This window comes from Pan troglodytes, chromosome 21, assembly GCF_028858775.2.
Source record: "Pan troglodytes isolate AG18354 chromosome 21, NHGRI_mPanTro3-v2.0_pri, whole genome shotgun sequence".
Classification (NCBI taxonomy): Eukaryota; Metazoa; Chordata; class Mammalia; order Primates; family Hominidae; genus Pan; species Pan troglodytes.
The window spans coordinates 52,817,231-52,837,508 of NC_072419.2; the positions used below are offsets into that span (position 1 = coordinate 52,817,231).

The window sequence follows — 20,278 nt, forward strand, 5'->3', positions numbered from 1 at the left end:
CTTGAAGGCCACTATCATGTAAAGAGGTCCAGGATAGACTCCTGGAGAAGCCACATGAAGAGAGACCCTGAAGTGTCAGCGGCCATTGCAGACCTTCCAGCCCTAGCAAAACTCCCAGCTCACGGGGCAGAGACAATGCCATCCCTGCAGAGCTCTGTCCAAATGCAGAAACGTGAGCCGAGAAATTGCTGTTTCAAAGTTCTAAGTTTGAGGATGGCTTGTTATGCGGCCACAGGTAACAAAAACAAGGTTTTGTTTTGTTTTGTTTGTCTTGTCTTTTCTGAGTTGGGGTGCTTCTCATATCTTCTGGACATGAGCCCTTGGTGTATTCCAATGACTCTGTACCAGCCCTGCCATCTCCTTGTTCCCATGCTGCCATGAGCGTACCGTAATGGTGCTGCCGCCTTCTGCCTGCAGATCTTTTTCACTAAGAATGGCAAAGCCCTTCAGGCTTCAAGGACTGAGTAACATCCGGTCAGAGCAAGCTAGGATGCCTTCTCAGGAAAGCTGCAGAGACCTGGTAACCAGCCAGAAGAGGCAGACTCTAGATTTCCAAATGCCACAAAGTTCCAGCTCAGAGCGCCCAACTAAGTGAAGCAATCTGCTCATCTGAACCTCTGCACTTGCAGTCCCCTTGCCTGGAATGTTCTCCCCAGAGACTCCCCATCGCTCCCACCTTCTCCCTTCCTCCCACATTGCCATGAGCATCTGGCTGACTCCTTCAGGTCTCAATCTAGTGCCACCTGCTCAGAGAAGTCCTCTCCGTCCACCCTGGCTAAAGTAGCCTCTGAGTCAGTTTAACATCTTGGTCATTTTCTTCTTAGCCGGCATCATGACACATGACTTGTTTATGTTCCTATTGCCTGTCTCCCCTGCCAGCTTGTAAGTTCCATGTGGGTGGGACAATGAACCAGAACATGACAGGTTCCCAATAAATGTTTATTGAATGAATAAATGGAAGAAGGAGTGAACAAAGTAATGAACAAAACAGACCCCAGATCAGAGGAAGAGATGGCTTTCTTGTTAATTCTGGAGCAGATTCAAGCAGCAAATATTTACTGAACACTTGCTATGTGCTGGAAATTGTTCTAGGAACTGGAGTTACAGCAGTAAAAAAAAAAATTTGTATTTTCATAAATTTATATTCTAGAGGGAGAAGAAGATAATAAGAAAATAAGTTATACAGTGTCCTAACTATTAAGGAGAAAATATAGCAGAGTAAGGGGGTGGAGAGTAATGAGGGTGACATTTTAGACAGGAGGTCAGGGAAGCCTCTCAGGGAAGGTGACACCTGAGCAGGGACTTGAATAAAGTGAGTCGGGGAACCAGACATATATTTGGGAGAGAGTGTTCTAAGCAGAGGGAACAGCACATGCGAAGGCCCTGAGGCAGAGTATGTAGCTGGAGAGGGGAGGGAAGAGCAGTAGAAAATCAGAGAGGTCAACTCTGTGGAATCCCCAGCCCAGGAATTTGGGGCTTTGAAGCTCTCTTATGTTCAGAAAGGCAAATCATCTCCGGGTCCAAAGTTGATTAACATTCTTTATTTCACAGTATTTTTGATCAGAAGTCTTTGAAATCATGATTCATCTGGTTACAAATCCCATGAGTTTCTCTTTGGATGAACCTCTTGCTTCCAGTCCCATACAACACACCTCCCACCAGCCCCAGTGGGTTGTAACTGTGATTCAACATTGAGTGCTTGCTTGGAAAGGAGGTGGAGCTCAACCTCCAACTCAGAGGGCCTCTCCCACTGCTCTCAGGGAAATGCCCATGATTCACTTATGCTGTATCAACAACGAGTGCAGCTGGGCGCTGCCTTCCCAGCTGGCCAAGTGCTCCTAGGGGAATCTCCACCCTCAGAGGCTTAGGAAAGGGAAGTGTGACGATTCAGGGCCCCTGGGCTGGTGTCTTTTCCGATACTGGGCTAATGCTGGGCCATTCCATTCAGCAGACACTTCCTGAGGGCCTGAGCTCTTCACTGGGATGCCAGAATGCTTCTGCTTGGAACAAAGAGGGATTAACCCCTGAAGGCAGACACCACTTCCAGCCTCGGACTCACGGGGACGTCTCAGTTTTACCCATATGTAGAAGGGGACAATCTTTTGCTTGCCTGAGACATTTTACCCTGGCCTTTTACAAGGCCCCAATTTCTCTTTTGACTTTTCTCTCACCCCTGACAAATGGGGCCTTTGATAATTAAACATGCTTACCACTTAAGGTGGGGCATGGAGAGATCAAGGCCACCTGCTGGGACAAGCAGCAACTGACCGCCTTGCAGCCACAGAGGCCTATGGGGGCCACATGTAGGAGAGTCCTGGCTGGAGGGGTCATGAGTCACCCCATGGGAGGGCAGGACCCAGGCCTGGCCTGACCCCAGAATTATGGCCAAACTGACCCAGATGAAACAGGAGAATCCTAAATCTCTTGGGTCGAGATGTCAGCTGCGGTTTCTAGAACTTCCCCTGGTATGCTCAGGAGCCCAGAGAAACAGCAAAGAGGCTTTGCACAGTCTCATGTCCTTGGAAAGCTATCTGTCCCTTTCCCTGTCTCCAAGGATTAAAAAAGAATCTCTGACTGCTGGTTATCGGCAGGGGTAAAACAACTGGGGCAGAATGGGCACCAACTAAGCAAAATCACACACTGGTTGTGAACAGCTGGAACAACTGGGTTGGAACATTGCAGCCCAGGAAAGTGATCTTTAAAGACAAGGTGGGCTCTTCAGTGTAACCGAAAGTAATCACTGGGGGATAATGTTAGCTGTGCCCATGGGAATGAATGGCCTCCTATCCCAACTGTACGAGACAAACACCATGCCAGATTTGCTCACTGTTGATGAAACTGGGCTCTCTTGTATCCTAACGATAAAACAGCTCACTGATAAAGGAGCTTATTTCTCAGGCAGCAGATCTGAGAGATACCTGGGCCTTGAACTGCATGAAAGAGAGAGAAAGTATCCTAGATAATGGCTCATGGACTTGAGTGGGCCACTGGAGGTCACCCTTGCTTGCTGCATATTGGATTACAGAAAAGAATTATTTGATTGTTTTGTAGTGTCCTAGCAGCAGGTGATGGTGACAGCCCTTTGAGAGGGTTCAGCCTCAAGGGAGTCCTCCAGGGGGACTCAGAGGGTCCGAAATGTGTCATTGGCCAAGGTGGGTGGCAATGCTGTAACATTGACCGAGTACATATCAGCCCAGTCCGGGAAGGTGCCCAGCTGGAAGATGGTCTGTGCCCAGGTATTCATAGCCAAACTGAGCAGCAGGACACCCATCAGGTTCATCAGGAGGCCTGTCCGCACCTGAAATAGAGCCCAGACAGAGGGAGGGGTCAGCACCTGACTCACCATACAGATGGAAACATTCAGACTCAGAGACAGGAAGTCACTCACCCAAGATCGCACAGCCAGGAAGTGATGGAGCCAGGACACAGACCCAGGTCGGTAAATGCCTGGGACCCTTCAATCTTTACACTACCCTAGGCTGTCACTCAAAGAGCTGCAGGTGTCCCCATTCATTGATGGCCTCTAGGTTCCAGGCACTGTGTGCTACACAGTTGTCACAGGGTTATGCCATTTAACCCAGAAAGCAACCTTACAAAGGTCATTCTTATTAATCCCCATTTTATAGAAGAGAAAAATGAGACCTAGAGAAGTTGACTTGTCCAAGGTCACCTAACTTGAAAATAATCTTGTCTGATCACTAAACACCCCCATCCCACACACATATACACACACGCATGCACACACACACGCATGCATGTAGGAACACACATATGTATACATAGGTACACACACACACTTCAGGTCCAGTCCAGTCAGGTAGTCCTAGTCAAGACTACCCTTGTCCATTGGGAAGCATTTTTCTTCTGTTGGTGGAGAATGTGCCCATCTGCTCCCCACCCTGGCTGGCCTCTTGGACCAGTCAGTCCACCTTGGGCTGAAAATCCCTGTTTTCCCACCTGGGTCTTCTGGCTGCCCCGCCTTCACATAGCCTAGGCTGAATCACATGGTGAGACAGTTACTTCCTTTCTAATTCTCTTTCTGTCTATTCCTCCCAGAGAAAGTCTCTCTTAGGGGTGTGATAGGAAAATAAATCTTGGGGCCCCCAAATTACTAAGCTAAAGAGAAAAGTCAAACTGGGAACTACTTAGGGCCAACCTGTCTCCCATTCTATTCAGTCATCCCTCTGCTCACTGAGTTGAATGCATATCTGATTGCCCTCTTTGGAAAGGCTCATCAGAGACTCAAAATAATGCAACTATTTGTCTCTTATATACCTATGACCTGGTAGCCCCCTGCCCTCTTTGAGTTGTCCCGCCTTTCCGGACCAAAGCAATGTTCATCTTACATATGTTGATTGATGTCTCATGCCTCCCTAAAATGTACAAAATCAAGCTGTGCTCCACCCACCTTGGGTGCATGTCGTCAGGACCTCCTGAAGCTGTGTCACAGGCGTGTGTCCTTAACTTAGGCAAAGTAAACTTCCTAAATTTACTGAGACCTGTCTCAGATTTTTGGGGTTCACAGGGGCCACCATGGCTTCAGCACTTCTCTGCTCCTGTCAGTTGCCCTTTTAACAAGGAGAGGCCCAGAACCTTCTCCAGGCAGCTGCTATCAGGGAGAGCTTAATTCTTTTGTTTTTGCCGCTTTGCATTTATTTTTAGGTTTACTGGCCATGGCATATATTAATAATACCGGTTTTCCATTGATGGATGCACTGGAAACATTTCTTCTGGAATATTCTTATTCAAGTTTTTTTTTTTTTTTAATGTCAAGCTGATTTAGTAAAGGTGTTAAATAAATATTACCACGGATGGGTGGGGGACATACTGCGTGTGCTGTCCTGCCTCTCTTCTAAGGGCACAGAGGTGGAAGCCCTGGCACCTTCGGAGGATTAGAGGGAGTCGGGCCGACATGTTGGGGAAACTGGGGGAGGATTGGGTCTCCCTTTGCCAGGGCTCAAAATTCCTGCTGGTCTCATGTTAGCTACTTCATTAACACCTAACTCATTACTCTCAGGAGCGAACCTGCAGGTGGGCCATCCCTGCCCGGGACTGGCTGACCGGGGGTGCCCCTTGTACCCCTCCACATCTCTTGCAAGTCTCTACCTCTTGGGGACTCTCCATTTCTCTGGCTGTCTTTATTCTCCAAATCTGTGCTGTTTGCATTGCTGCCCTCTCAGTCTTTTTCTCTAAGTAGCCTCCCTGCTTCCACACTTGTCCCTCCCACCCTAACGATTCACTCCAGCCAGCAGCCAAAATGATCTTCTACAGACAGAAGTGAAATCACATCATTGCCCTGCTTACCGAGGGCCCCCACTGTGGTTTGAATAAGATACCAAGTCTGTCCTGTCCCCGCTGTTCCCTGACCTCGTGTCTCCAACCTCATCCTTCTCCAACTCCACTGCAGCCACCCCAGCCTCCTGGCCCTGAATTTCTGGAGCACTCGCTGCCATTCCTCTCTTCCAGGCCTTTGTACCTGCTGTGCCCTCCATTGGGACTGCTCTTCCCCTTTTTCTCTGTGAGGCTGGCGGCTTCCCATGATCATCAGCTCCCATGTCACCTTCCTGGAGAGGGCTTCCCTGCCACCCCTCTCCCCCGTCCTCTTACACTTCCTCATGTTTTATTTCCTTCTGAGCACCTAGCAATATTGAAATTTTACATAATTTGGGAAAATCTGCTGAACTTGTTCACGTCTGTCTCCACCAATAGAAAGCAGCCTCCTAGGAGGCGGATCGGTGTCTCTCCCACTCTGCAGTGCCCCCAGTGGCTGGAACATAGAATGCACTCAGTAAATAGTGCTGTAATGAATGAACAAATTAATGAGTCTCTGTCTCGTCTCTTCTCTGTTTGCTCTGTGTCTCCCTTTCTGCCTCGCTCTCACTCTCGCTCTCTCTCCCCATGTGTCCTGCAGGGGTCTTGTGCCTGGAGGGCCTGCATCGCGATTGGTTAAGCAGGTCGCCCTTCTTGGCTTTGACAGCTTTGGAAGGGTTATTTGCAAAGCCAGTGGAGAGGGAAAAGGCCGCAGGAGTCAGGAGCGGGAAGGGAGGAGCTGGTTCAGCAGGGACCTTCCGGGGGAGGGAACATATTGCCAATGGCTGGGCCCTGCTGAAAGCTGGTGGGGTCCTCCCACTGCTACAGTCCTCCGCTTCTGTCTCCTTCCCAGCTGGCTGAGCACTGAGGCCCACCCCTGAGTCCTAGGGTGTGTCTGCTGCTTCTCTCCCCCGAAGATTCTGGGCACGAAGTGGGGTCCAGAGGGAGGGGGAAGTTCCTTGCCTCTGGAGCAAATTTTGGAAAGTAGTCACTAAGGCAGTGTTTCCTGAGATTGTCTAAGTGCAGGAATCATCCCAGAGTCTCTGCTAAATGTATGTTCCTGGTCCCACTCAGAAAGACCTATTCAGAGACTGGGGAGTGGGGTCAGGGTGCAGGAGTCCTGCATAGAGGCCTTGCCCGCCCCCTTGCGGCCCACCCACATCCCGGGGCCTCTGCTGGGAAATGCCCAGACTCACCATGTCTTTGACCAGCAAGTGTCCAGAGGCGAAGGCGATGGAGTTGGGGGGCGTTGAGACCGGGAGCATGAAGGCAAAGGAGCAGCCGACTGTGCCCGGAATCATCAGATACAGGGGGTGCACTCTCAGGCGGATGGCCTGGGCCAGGAAAAGGTGGGAGAGACCCGGAGAGAGACCAATGCAGAGCGACCACAGCAAGAGAGAGAGAGAGAGAGAGAGAGGCAGTTGGAAAGAGGGACACAAAGACGTAGAGACAGAGAGACAAAGACATCCATAGAGATTGGCAGAGTGGCAGAGAACAACAGGGACAAGTGAGAAGAGAGAGTTAGAGAGACAGAGAGAGAAAGGCAGTCAGAAAGACACATGCACAGGCAGAAACAGACACAAGCAGGTAAGAAGAGAACCAGATCGAGAGAGAGGTGGAGAGAACATTCCCAGGGTTAGTGACATTCAAGGGCCACACTGTGGTTTGATCAGGGATGGGCTGGGGTGGTGTACCTAGAACACTCCTTCTCCAATGTGAGAGTGCAGAAAAGCACTTGGAGGGCTGGTTAAAGCCCACATGGCTGGCCCCACCTCACCCAGAATTGCTGATTCAGCAAGTCTGGGGTGGGTTCCAAGAATCTGCATTCCTGACGTGTTCCCCCTGTGCTGCTGGTCTAAGGACTGTACACTGAGAACCAGGGCTTTAAAATACTTCCTCTGCCTGCTCCTTCCCTCAGCCAAACAATCTCAACCCAGAGTTGGCCTCTGGATACCTCTTGTTGGGGGCATCCCTGGATTTCAGTGAGAAAGAGAGCTCATGAGAGCATCTGTTGGCAGCTCTTCCAAATTTCTAAGACTGTGTGTATCAAACCCCCCTATGAGCTGGCCTCAGCTAGTGGGCCACCAGTTTGTCACCTCTCCTGCCTACAATTCATACTGATCACTTTTATGGCATTTTACTTAAATAGGATATTTTTGGGCCTTCTAGGGAATTTTTGCAACCCAAAGCATATTTATTTTCTCAAAAAGCTCTAAGATCACCCCCTTGCATGTAAAATGTTTTTTGATTTTGATGATAAGCAAAGTTTACAAGAATGTGTCATTTACAAGTGTCTTTTCCAGCAAAAGCTGCCCCTTACAGACCTGGCTGGGTTCTATGCTCCCTCTCCATCCCCATACCCCCTATAATACTCTCATTTCTCTCAGTGACCAGGTCCCTCTGAGGACTCCCACCCCATACTGCTATAAAATGGTGAGCCACTTTGGAGGGCAATTTCCTCATCTCTAACAACATTTTAAACGCACATGCTCTTTGACCCAGGAATCTCAGTCACAGGAATTTCTCTAGATGTAATCAATGAATGCATAGACAAGGCTCAGGTGACACGTCATTGTTGAGTAACAGCAAAGTCTGGAAATACCTATATTTCCATTGGGCAGAGAGATTGCTTAAATAAACCAACAACTGTCCGTTTATAATGGAATATTCTCCCGTCATTGAAAAATAACACAGTGTATATCTGGGTGCTAACACAGATAAATTGATGCATAAAATAAGCAAACAGAAACCAAAGACAAGGTGCTGCAGGTATGTGTGCTGGGGCATCACTGTTTGCATACAAAGCATTTACTTGCATCATTGATTTAATTTTATCAGCGTGGGTTACATTAAGGTAATTATATGGTCTGGTCTTTAATCTGGTTAAATATAAAACTATATTGATAGTTTCCTTTTTAAAACTCCTAGTATAAAAGCTACCTGATCATGTATGTATTGTTCTTTTCATTCAATCATGGTTTCATTTTGCTATTTGCATTTCTTTTTACAGGAGATTGAATTATAGCTTTCTCTTCCCTTGCTCTCCTTATCTGGTTTTGGGGCCAGGGTTTTGCTAGCTATAAATTGAGTGTCCATGTCTATTTTTCTATGCTGGTGAACAGTTTGGGTGAGTTGGGAACTCTCTGTTCCTTGCAAATCTGCTAGCTCTCACCCAGCAAACCACCTGGGGCCGGTGATTTTGTTTTTGTTTTTGTTTTGAGACAGGATCTGGGTCTGTTGCCCAGGCACCTGCCACTAAGCCTGGCTACTTTTTGTATTTTTTGCAGAGATGGGGTCTCACCATGTTGCCCAGGCTAGTCTGAAACTCCTGAGCTCAAGCAATCTGCCTGCTTCAGCCTCCAAAAGTGCTGGGATTACAGGCATGAGTGGCAGAGCCCGGCCTGGGGCTGGTGATTTCTAGCCCAGGAGTCATCAGCTGGGTAGGGGGAAGGATTTGTTCCCCTGACGGGGATATTTGGGAATGCTAGGAGACATTTGGATTGTCATGATTTAGGGAGGCGCCACTTGTCTCTAGTGAGCAGAGCCCAGGGATGCCACTACACACGCTGTAGTGCACGGATCAGCCCCATACAGAAAATGATCCAGCCCCAACTATCAACAGTGTTGAAACCCCTGCTTTAGAGGGAGGCTACTGCTTTGCTTACCATTAGAATTTCTCCTATGGCCATTTGTTTACTCAGATTTTCTACTTCTTCTTCATCCAAAATTGGTGATTTACCTGTTCTAGAAAACTCTCCATGTCACCATGGGTTAATTTTCCCAGAAGAGAGAATTGGGAGCACTTTGAAAATATTTACTCTATGTATACATTTTTTGAAGGAAAACATCTAGTATTTAAAAAAATTGTACTGTGGTTCTGATACTTTCATGTATTTTGGAAGACAGCAATGGCAACTGTGGCCCCCAGTGAAGGTCCCTTGGCGGGGGAAGATTTCTGAATGTGTGTTGGGGGAGGGGTGCTCCCCTCTTCCCCAGAAGGACCCTCACCAGCTCCGCCAGGACCGGCAGGAAGATGATGATGGTGGCCGTGTTGCTGGCAAACTCAGTGAAGAAGGCGATGACCACAGTGATGAGCAGCACAGCCAGGGCAGGGGGCACATTCTCCAGGGGGTGCAGCTGCCCACCAATCCATACAGACAGCCCCGATTCCTGTGGAGGGAAAGGCATTCCTTCTACCCCAGCCCATCCCCAGCTGCCGCCCCCCAGAGAGGGTTAGGATAGATCACAACAATGACAACCATACCCCTTCCCAGATGGGGAGACTGAGGTGCAGAGAGGGGAGGTGACGTGTCCAATGTCACACATTCGAGCCAAGGTCACACATCTGAGCCAGCAGCCTCTCTACTTCTCGAACTGCTCTCCACTCTATCTCGTACAGGCCAGGGACCCAAACCCCTGGGTCTCCAATAATCCATTTGGTTCTAGCACCCCTAAGCACCGATTTAAGTGGGAAAGGGAAATCAAACCAGACCCTCAGTAGTAAAACTTCTCATCCCTCCAGTGAAGGTTATTAATTACCCAAATAGTAATAGTTACTTATATAAAATATTCATTATTTTTATAATTATTATTTAATAATATATTAATATGTATGAAATATAGATACAAGACTTACTATATATCATATATAAAACATGTATCAGATATACATCAACTACAACACAATCAATGTAATTATCAATAATAATGGTATTTATATGCCTGTAATCCCAGCACTTTGGGAGGTTGAGGTAGGCAGATCACTTGAGGTCAGGAGTTCGAGACCAGGCCAGCCAACCTGGCGAAACCCTGCCTCTACTAAAAATGCAAAAATTACATGTGTGCCTGTAATCCTAGCTACTCGGGAGACTAAGGCACGAGAATCGCTTGAACCTGGGAGGTAGAGGTTTCAATGAGCCAACATCACGCCACTGCACTCCAGCCTGGGCGACAGAAACTCTGTCTCAAAAGCTATATATATGTATGTATATGTATATATACACACATACAGTAATAAGGATAATTACTACAATGATAATAATACAAATATTAACGCATTATTATTCATTGTCATAAGAATCACCATTATTGAGGCTTTACAGGGGACCAGGCACCTGCAGGCATTAGCTCCTTGACTCCTCCCAACCATCCCAAAAGGTAAATATTGGTTCCTATTTTACTGAGGAGGAACTTCAGCCTGAAAAAGTTTTTGTGACTTGCCCAGGATCCCTAAAAGTAGTGCCTGAGACACCCATCTACCTCCATAAGATGTGTGATTCTGCAAAGCTCCCCGCAAATCAGCATCTTCCTCTGGACCCACCAGTCTGTCACCTTGTCTCTAAATTAAGAGCAATGCCCAGTGCTGACTCCAGTCCTCCAGGGCAGAGACAGGTAGAGAAGTTCACCGAGACTCCACTCGCCTGTCAGTGCTGCAGAATTATTTGGGTGCTCTCTCTGCTGACTTCTCCAGAAGCTACCCTATTTACCAGTGTATAACATCTAGAATCCTCTTCCACACCTCTGTCCTCTCACCATCAAATGCATCCTTAAGTAACTGACCCAACACATCATTATAACCGCAAAGCGGCAAAGCTGAGGATGTCAAAATATGCTCAATGCTGTCCCCTGGTGCAACTGTGATGCAGCAAGATCACAATAAAGCCACCGTTTGCTTAGACCTAGAACAAAGCTGTAGGTTCTGGAGCTGATCTAGGGCAGAGCTGGGTTAGTCCGTTAACATTCAGAATCCAATGTATTGCTACCATAGCCCTTTTATCAACCCAGTATACCAAAGACACTTTATATATATTTTTTTACTTTTAATAGAAAAGTCCCTGCTTACTCAGAACTTAAAAATTTCATAATCGATTCTAGAAGACAGCATATAGGGCCAGGCGTGGTGGCTCACGCCTGTAACCCAGCACTTTTAGAGGTCAAGGTGGGCAGGTCGCTTGAGGTCAGGAGTGGGAGATCAGCCTGGCTAACATGGTGAAACCCCATCTCTACTAAAAAAAAATACAAAAATTAGCCAGGTGTGGTGGTGCATGCCTGTAATCCTAGCTACCCAGGAGGCTGAGGCAGGATAATCACTTAAACCAGGGAAGCGGAGGTTGCAGTGAGCTGAGATCACGCCACTGCACTCCAGTCTGGGTGACAGAGAGAGCGAGACTCCATCTCAAAAAAAAAAAAAAAAATAGAATAAAGCATACAGTTTTTACATAAATAAAATAGTACACTTGCCCCTACAATTTGACTTAAAAGTTACCTTCAATGTAAGAATAATAAATGCTTAAAAATATTTGTCCCCAGAAGAGTCCTCGTGAAACTAAGGTGTTTCTGGTACACCTGCAGTTTGTCTGCTAGCCTGGGGAATACGGTAAGTGGCAGCGTGGAGGCCACAGCCCCTCCCCTGGCTGCAAGGAGTGCTGCAGGGAGAAAATGGGACCTCTGGTTTTTCCCATAGGCCACAGCTCTGGCAAAGAGTCTGACCTGACAGCTCTGTGCGCAATTAAACGGAGAGGGGCTAGAGAGAGGGAATATTAATGACTCGGGCAAGTGAGAAGCCAGGAGCTGCCCCGTAGCTGGGCCTCTGAGTGACTGGGCTTCCAGCCAGCAGCCCCGCAGCCACACAGGCCTTGGCACAGCTCCAGCGCTGGAGGGAGGTCTGGCAGCTTCCTAAGAGAGGAAAACCCCTGTTGCGTAGGGTTCTACTGGGGACTCTAAAGGGACTTCACCTGCCCTTTCCCATTTTATTTTATTTATTTTTTTGAGACAGAGCCTCACATTGTCACCCAGGCTGGAGTGCAGTGACACAATTATAGCTCACTGCAGCCTCTATCTCCTGGGTTCAAGCAAGCCTCCCACCTCAGTGTCCTGAGTAGCTGAGGCTACAGGCACACAACACCATGTTTGACTAAATTTTTTTAAGTGATTTTTTTTTGTAGAGACAAGGTCTTACTATGTTGCCCAGGCTGGTTTGAACCTCTGGGCTTAAGCGATCCTCCTGCCTAGGCCTCCCAAAGTGCTGGGATTACAGACATGAGCCACCATGCCCCAGACTCATTCCCATATTCTTAGGAATTGGAAGCTTTGTTTCCTTGGAAACACACAGCCCCACAGTATTCCCAGGGACTCCAGGGACCAGCAACAGCCAAGGTCAGAGGTGGCATGGCCAGAAGGTGAAGAGAAGGGGCTCTGGAGTCAGACTGAGTTTGCTTCCCAGCTTAATCTTTTCTAGCTGTCACTTAACTTCCTAGGCAAGTCACTTAACCTCTCTGTGCTAAAATTTCCTTATCTGTAAACGAGGGATAATGATAGTGGCTGTCCCAGAAGGTTATTGTTGGGAGAAAAGGAGTGAATCTATAAAAGGCCTAGGAAAGTGGCTGGGCGCTTGGTTAGTGCCTGCCATAACCAGTAGCATGAAGTCACAAGATGCCTGAAGTGGTGGAACTCAGAAATCACCCAGCACAGTGGTTGTCAAATTATGTTCCTTAGTGGCCTTGAAGATGACCAGAAGTACCCAAGGCCACCTTGCAAAGATGGGAGGTGGGGAGATGGAGTTGGTACAGTGATGTTTCCCTCTTCCTCCTGTTTTCTTACTTCAACCAGGTCCTCTCTTCTTGGTGTCTTTGATATACAGTAGAGGAGCATCTTATAAGGAGGTTTGTTATGGCATAAGTTCAATATTTGAAGTCAAAATCTCCTGTGGCCAAAATACCCTTGAAAATCTTTTAAAAGGCTTTATAAAACACAACGGGCTCAGCTGTGTGCATACAACTTTGTATAATAATTCCTAGGTAAAGGGACCAGCGAATTTGATTAAAGGAAGGAAAAAAGACAAGGCTTCATGTACATGTATAAACATTCAAACCACTGCACCATTTACAAGCTGTGTGACCTTGGGCAAATTAATTAACATCTCTGTTCCTTGATTTCTTTAAGCAATTGCAGTAAGGATTAAATAAGTGCACACGAAACACTCTCTGTACTTAGTAAGCACTGAATATGATCTATCATTTAATTTAACAAAGCAACATAGTGCTTACTCTGCTGGGCACTCTTCTAAGTAATTTGTAAATATTACTTAATCTTCATAGCAACCTCATGGAATACAGACTACAGATGCTCCTTGACTTACAGTGGAGTTATGTCTCAATAAGCCCATCACGAATTGAGAATATTGAAGTAGAAAATGCATGTAATACATCTAACCTACCTGTTCACATCATAACTTAGCCCAGCCTACCTTAAATGTGCTCATGACACTGACATTAGCCTACATTTGGGCAAAATCATCTGGCAATGCTATACACTGTAGAATATCTGTTGTTTACCCTTATAATTGCTCAGCATCTACAAGAGAGTATCCTACCACATATCACAGCCTGGGAAAAGATCAAAATTCAAGATTCTAAGTACCCTTTCTACTGAATGCATATCACTCTTTCACCATTGCAAAGCTGAAAAATCGTATGTCGAATCGTTGTGAAGTCAGGAACCATCTGTACAATTATCTCCATTTTATGGTTGAAGAAACTGAAGCACAAAAAAGCTCAGTGATTTGCCCAAATAAATAATATGACGTGCCCTAGTAAGATTCAGAATCTGGATCTTAGTCGTGTCATTAGGCTTGTCTGTCCGATAAAATGAGGGTAATAATAATTGTATTAGTCCATTCTCGCTCTGCTAATAAAGACATACCCGGGTGTGGGTAATTTATAAAGGAAAGAGGCTTAATTGACTCACAATTCAGCATGGCTGGGGAGGCCTTAGGAAACTTACAATCATGGTGGAAGTGGAAGCAAACACGTCCTTCTTCACATGGTGGCAGCAAGAAGTGCCGAGCAAAAGGGGGAAAAGCCCCTTACAAAAAATCATCAGATCTCTTGAGAACTCACTCATTGTCACAAGAACAGCATAAGGGTAACCGCCCCCACGATTAAATTACTTCCCACCAGGTCCCATGACATGTGGGGATTATGGGAACTACACAATTCAGGATGAGATTTGGGTGGGGACACAGCCAAACTATGTCAATAATAAAGATGACAGATTTCTGGCAGAAAATGAGGAATGGGGAGAATACACATTTTCTCCTTACCTCTATCACCGCAACATATTTGTAAGTTTGTTGCGGCAACAGAATAAGATCAACCTTTCCTCAATGAGTTAATGCAATAATAACAGTAATAATAATAGTGAAGATGAGTGTGGCTCCTGGTTTGAGCACCCAGGGTATATCACCACTCTTCTGGGTACTTTCCATACATTATGTTAGCAATTCTCAAAGCAGCCCATCTTGTAGGTCATAGCAACAATGATGTGTTAAGCACCATTACGCACCCGGTGTCTTCTAGGTGCCTAGAACAGTGGTGGGTAAGACAGACATGGTCTCTGCCTGCCCTCATGGAGCTTCCATTCTAGTAAGAGACACAATCAATAAACATGCCCACAGGATCATCTGGGGGGTAGATGTGGTATATAGGAATAGGCAGGGTCATGAGAGGAAGAGGGACTGGGGTGGGAGGCTATTCTAGATGTGGGGGCTTGGGAGGGCATTTCTGAGGGACTGAGACCTGAAGAGTGAGGACTCAAAGCTCTCAGGACGAAGATTCAACAGAGAAAGGGAAGATGCAAAGGCTATGGGGTGCATGTGAGTCTGATGTGGCTGAGGAAGGGGCCAAGGAGACTGGAGGGGTGTTAGGAGGGAAGAGAGGTAGGTGCCAATGTTGAGACCTACATTGTCTCATATAGCTTTCTGTGTTGGCCAAGGGAAACCTTGGACTTGAGTTTAAGTCTATGCAGAGTCATGATTATACGGTTTTGTGGCAGGAGAAAACTGTAGTGAGGACCCTAAGTGGGCTTAAGTCAGTTGCTGAGGCTCAGAGTAAGCACTACTTCCTGCCCTTCAGAACCAGCGCTGGGAGCCCACACACCCAGGCTCACCCTGGATTGCATCCAGGGACCTCCGATCCTCAGGAGGCTGCCAGGCTGTGTTCTGATGAGAGCATGGGGCAGGGGCCAGGAACCAGGATGTGCCATAAGCATTCTGGTCGCTCCTGGGCCAGGCTGCGGCTGCCTGGGGAGAGGATGGTACGGCAGAGGCTGGGGAAAGGAACAGCTACTACACAAAGCCCCTGTTGAAGAGAAACTCCGGCCAACTGCCCAGGGCTGGGCTCAGAGCCAGGGTGGCCTCTCAGCATGCCCAGTGTCCCGCAGCCCAGCCTCCACTGAGAGCCAGTGCTCCCCACACCACTTCTGGAGCTTAGGGAAACCTCTGGATCAGGGTCATCTCATCCAGCCTCCTTCCTCTAGGCCAGGCTGGGCTCAGATCACTGAGGTAAATGGCACCATTTCCACCAAGTTGCTCAAGCCACGAACCTCCACATGATTCTTGATTTTGATTTTCCTTTTCCTCAGTATCTAACCATAATAACCAACTGTGCTGGGCTGTGTTCTCATTTCTCTGCATATATTGACTCACTTAATGATCATGGCAACTTTACCAGGTGGGTGCCGCTGTGATTCCAATTTTACAGATGAGGAAACTGAGGCCCAGAGAGGTTTAGTAACTTGACAAAGATCATACACCTAAGAAGTGGGAAATCTGTGATTCCAATCCAGATGGTCTGGTTCCATCGTACTGCAAGCTTCTTCAAGATCTGGATAACAGGCCACTTCCTTCAGGAAGCCTTCCCTAAGACACCCCCAGCAGGAGGCAATAGCATAAGTCAGATAGACATGAGTTCAAATCTTAGCTCTGCTACTAATGAGCTGTGTTACCCAGAACCAGTTACTTAACCTCTCTGGGTCTCAGGATTCCTAAAATGGAGACAAATAACAGTACTTTTGCTCATCTATTCCTTTGTTCCCTTTGAAGTCTGTATCATTATTTATGTGTTTTTTAATTAATAAAGTAAAACATATTTTATTTAAAAATGAGCAGCTATGTAGGGAGCCTGAATGTGCCACCCAGATCCCCATCAGTGGAGATCTTGTTGCCCCAGCTAAGGGAGTGCAGTCGGCTGTCTCAGACCCCAAAAGTGGCCTCACTTGAGGTCATACCTGCACCTGGGGCAGCTTGTGTCCCCAGACAGATGGATGCTGGGATACAAGGGCCTGGCTATCTCTGATTACTCAGACTGCCTCTAAAGGTCATCTCAGCTCCAGTGCTCCTGTGGGGCTGGGACTGCCTCCAGCTGCATTTCTCCCTCTGCGCTCTCCTGCTTCCTTCCTCTCCCTTCCACAGTGACCCCAAGGGCACAACCTAATGAAGCCCGTGCTTCCGAATCTCCATCCCAGAGTCTGCTTCCTGAAAGCCCAACCTGTAGAAACCATGACATGAGGATTTATGAGCTGGTGTACATGCAGTTTTAAGCACTTCTTATCGGCTATATGTATTGGGCAGTTATTCTTTAATTTTTTCCAACAACCCTGTAGAGTAAGAACTTTGAGCCTCAATCTATGGATGAGAAAAATAGGAACCCAGAGAGGTTAAGAAACCTGCCTGACGTGTCCCAGCAAGGAGTGGTAGAACCTAGATTGACCAGGTACTGAGATTCCCAAGCCTGGGCTTCTGCCCAGTGTATACGGTTAACAGGTGTCCAACATTGTAACTTCATTTGAAACTGAAAATTAAAATTGAATTAACAACAGAAGCAGTAAAAGAAGTAATTTCAGCTTCCCTTAACCTTAATTTCAGATTGACTCTTAATTGGCTGTGGTTTTTAATGCCTCGGTTTACAAGGCATTCAGGGGTGGGATGGAGCTCAGCCACCTGACCTTTGGCTTCAGATCCTGGCTCTACCATCTCCTGGCTGTGCAAACGTAGGCGAGCTATTTAGCCTCCTTTTGCCTCCAATTCCTCATCTTTAAAGTGGAGACAGTGATAGTATCTGATTCAGTGGTGTTTATAAAGATCGACTGAGTCATATTCGATTCACGAAGCACTTCAAACAATGGCTGGCATGTGCAAAATTCTAGAGTGAACAATCTGGAGCCCGGACTCTGAAATCAGGGAGAGTTTGAACCCCAGCTCCCAAGTGGAATGCAATTGTAAGAATTTAAGAGAGTTGCTTAATTTTTCATGTCTCAGTTTTCCTATCTGTAAAAAAGGCATAAAAACATTACCCAACCCTTAGGGCTGGTGCGGCGATTCAGTGAGATAATCTGTGGTGACAGATGCCGGATGCTGACGTTGCACTGCCTCTGAGCTGGGCTGGCTGACCCGCACTTGCACACCCCGGAGAGTGAGCACTCCCTGCAATTCTGCACTCCGTGTGCCTCATTTGCCCCACCCTGGTCCCAGCCCTGACTTCTGAGCTCACAAAGCCCTCTGGAATAACATTAATAATAACATCCATGAACTAATTAATATTACTATCTAGGACTTATATGACAGTGGTTAAGAGCATAGACTCTAGAGCCGAACTGCCTGGATTCTAATCCTGACTCCATAGCTGTGTGACATTAGGTAAGGTACTTTATCTCTCTGTGTCTCAAGTTCTATATCTAGAGAATGGGCATAATAATGGTATCTACCTTATAGCTTTGTTGGGAGGTTTAAATGAGTTAATGTGTAAAGCATGTTTTTTCTTTTTCTTTCTTTTTTTTTTTTCTTAGAGATGAGGTCTGGCTCTGTCACCCAGGCTGGAGTACAGTATTATGATCATGACTCCACTGTACTCCAGCCTAGGACCACCACACCTGACTGATTTTTTTTAACCCCGTCTCTACAAAAAAAAATACAAACGAAAATTAGCTGGGCATGGGAAGGCATCCCTGCAGTCCCAGCTACTTGGGAGGCTGAGGTGAGAGAATTGATTAAGCCCGGCAGGCTGAGGCTGCAGTGAGCTGTGTTGGCACCACTGCACTCCAACCTGGGTGACAGAGTGAAACTCTGTCTCAAAAAAAGAGAGAGAAAAAAAGAGAGAGGGTCTCACTATATTGCCCAGGCTGATCTTGGACTCCTGGCCTGAAGCCATCCTTCCACCTCCACAAGCATGTTGAACAGTGTCTGGCATTGGGTGAGCGCAATATGTTGTTATCCCTCTGAAGTCACAGAGCCCTCGAGTCCTAGTATTATTAGTATTAGTATTATATTAATATTTTGCCCATCATGAGCTCCTTAAGGATCCAGGCCATAACTCATTCCTCTCTTTCTCTGTAGCACCAGGAATGAACTATGATCATCTCAGTTTGGCAAGTGAGGAAACTGGCTGTGCCCCCAGGGCCCGTGCAGCTCACCTGCTCTGATCCTGGTGCTGCAGCCAGCACTGGGACCCGCCCACACGTGCCTCCCACTGTTCCTGCTGGTTGGGGGAGCCAGGGGGTCTTACCTCACAGCCTTTGGCCATGGCGAAGCCCCCTCCCAGGAGAAGGATGATGTTCCAGGGCACTGTCTCCTGGGCCTTCTTCCAGGTCAGCAAGGGCTCTGTCTCTGTGTTGGGAGCTGGGCAGAGAGAGGGAGTCAGCACACACTCAGGGCCGCTCAGCCCGAGGCAGAGGCCACCAGCCCTGAGCCCCATCTTACTGGGGACACTCAGGGGTCCCCAGGAAGCCAAAGTGTGGATCCAGCATTTGACTTGGAGCTTTAGGGACAGAGTGCACAGGCATCATGATAGGTGGAGCTGCTCTATTCCCAGTGAAAATAATTGTCATGGTTCCCACAGCTTGGGAGTTTTTGGAAACTCCACATGCAGGACATCACTTAACTCTCCCAACAGCCCTTGGGCACAAGTGCTATTTTTACCCTCATTTATAAGAGAAAAGGCTTTCTTTGTACTGGAACATGTACAGAGAGGAAAGAAAAAGAGGAAGGAAATTTAGAAAAATAGAAACAAAGGATATTTTTGAGCCCCGAAATGATGGGATGATTTTTATTTCCTCGAAAGTGGAAGCGCTGCAGTGGTGAGGACAGTGGGCGGGGGAGTCAACAAACTTTCTGCAGGGGGTTAGCGAGTGAATCATTGAGGCTTTGCAGGCCACACAGTCTCTGTTGTCACTACTCCGTCGTTGTAGCATGAAAACAGCCAGAGACCATACCTAAACGTGTGGGCATGGTTGTAAATAAAACTCTATTTACAAAAGCAGGTGGTGGGTTGGACCTGGCACGTGGCTGGTAGTGTGACATCCCTGGGTTGGGGGCATAGGCTTGGAGACAGACCCTCCTCAGTCTTGGCTTACTGCATGCCCTTGACAAGTGACTTTGCCTCCCTGAGCCCCATTTCCTCAGCCGGCACATGGCACAGTTACAGAACCGGGGGGTCCCTGTGAACACGAACCAGGACAATGATGCATCTGCAGGGAGATGAGGCATTTCCAGTTAGCTGATAGTTGCATCCACAGGGTCTAGAACAGTGCCTGACACCTGATGGTTACTCCGTAAATATTTGTCAAATAATGTACATGACACACTTAGACCCACGCCTGGTGCAGGGTAATCACTCCTGAAATAGGACTTTTCTTGGCAGGCTGTGACCAGGGAAGCAGGGAGGATGGGTCTGACTCCTTTAAGGCAGTTTGCCATCTCCCAGGACACTTCCTGGTCAAGCAGTTATGGAAATTTTGCTTCTCCTTTTGAGCTTTTTCCAAACGTTACACAGTGGTTTACCTAAAACAAGATTTTATAGTCAGGAAATAAAGATAATAAAAGCTACTTAATAAAATCCTTCTACCAGCAAGCATGCAGTCCACAGTGTATGCAGCCCACAGGTGTATGCAATCCACAGGTGTATGCAGTCCACAGGTGCCTGCAGTCTACAGGTGCATGCAACCCACAGGTGTATGCAGCCTGCAGGTGTATGAAGCCCACAGGTGTATGCAGTCTACAGATGTATGAAGCCCACAGGTGTATGCAGCCCACAGATGTATGAAGCCCACAGGTGTATGCAACCTACAGGTGTATGCAGCCCACAGGTATATGAAGCTCACAGGTGTATGCAGTCTACAGATGTATGAAGCCCACAGG

At 47.3% G+C, this 20,278-nt stretch overlaps 1 protein-coding gene across 3 annotated transcripts in view; it reads right to left on the reverse strand.

Annotated features, from left to right (window-relative positions):
* Nucleotides 1-1,526: 1,526 nt before the first annotated feature.
* Nucleotides 1,527-20,278, reverse strand: part of SLC13A3 (solute carrier family 13 member 3) — a 127,280-nt gene continuing 108,528 nt past the window's right edge. For 2 of the 3 annotated variants that reach the window (XM_001163229.6, XM_514696.7), the window contains 4 exons: nt 18,648-18,760; nt 9,319-9,480; nt 6,507-6,644; nt 1,527-3,298 (listed from right to left, as the gene is read on the reverse strand). In XM_001163229.6, coding sequence (XP_001163229.1) covers nt 3,122-3,298; nt 6,507-6,644; nt 9,319-9,480; nt 18,648-18,760 — 590 coding nt within the window. In that variant the 3' untranslated portion in view covers nt 1,527-3,121. Of the gene's footprint in view, nt 3,299-6,506; nt 6,645-9,318; nt 9,481-18,647; nt 18,761-19,162; nt 19,609-20,278 lie in introns of those variants that run through there. The other variant, XM_016938056.3, reaches the window with a different exon arrangement.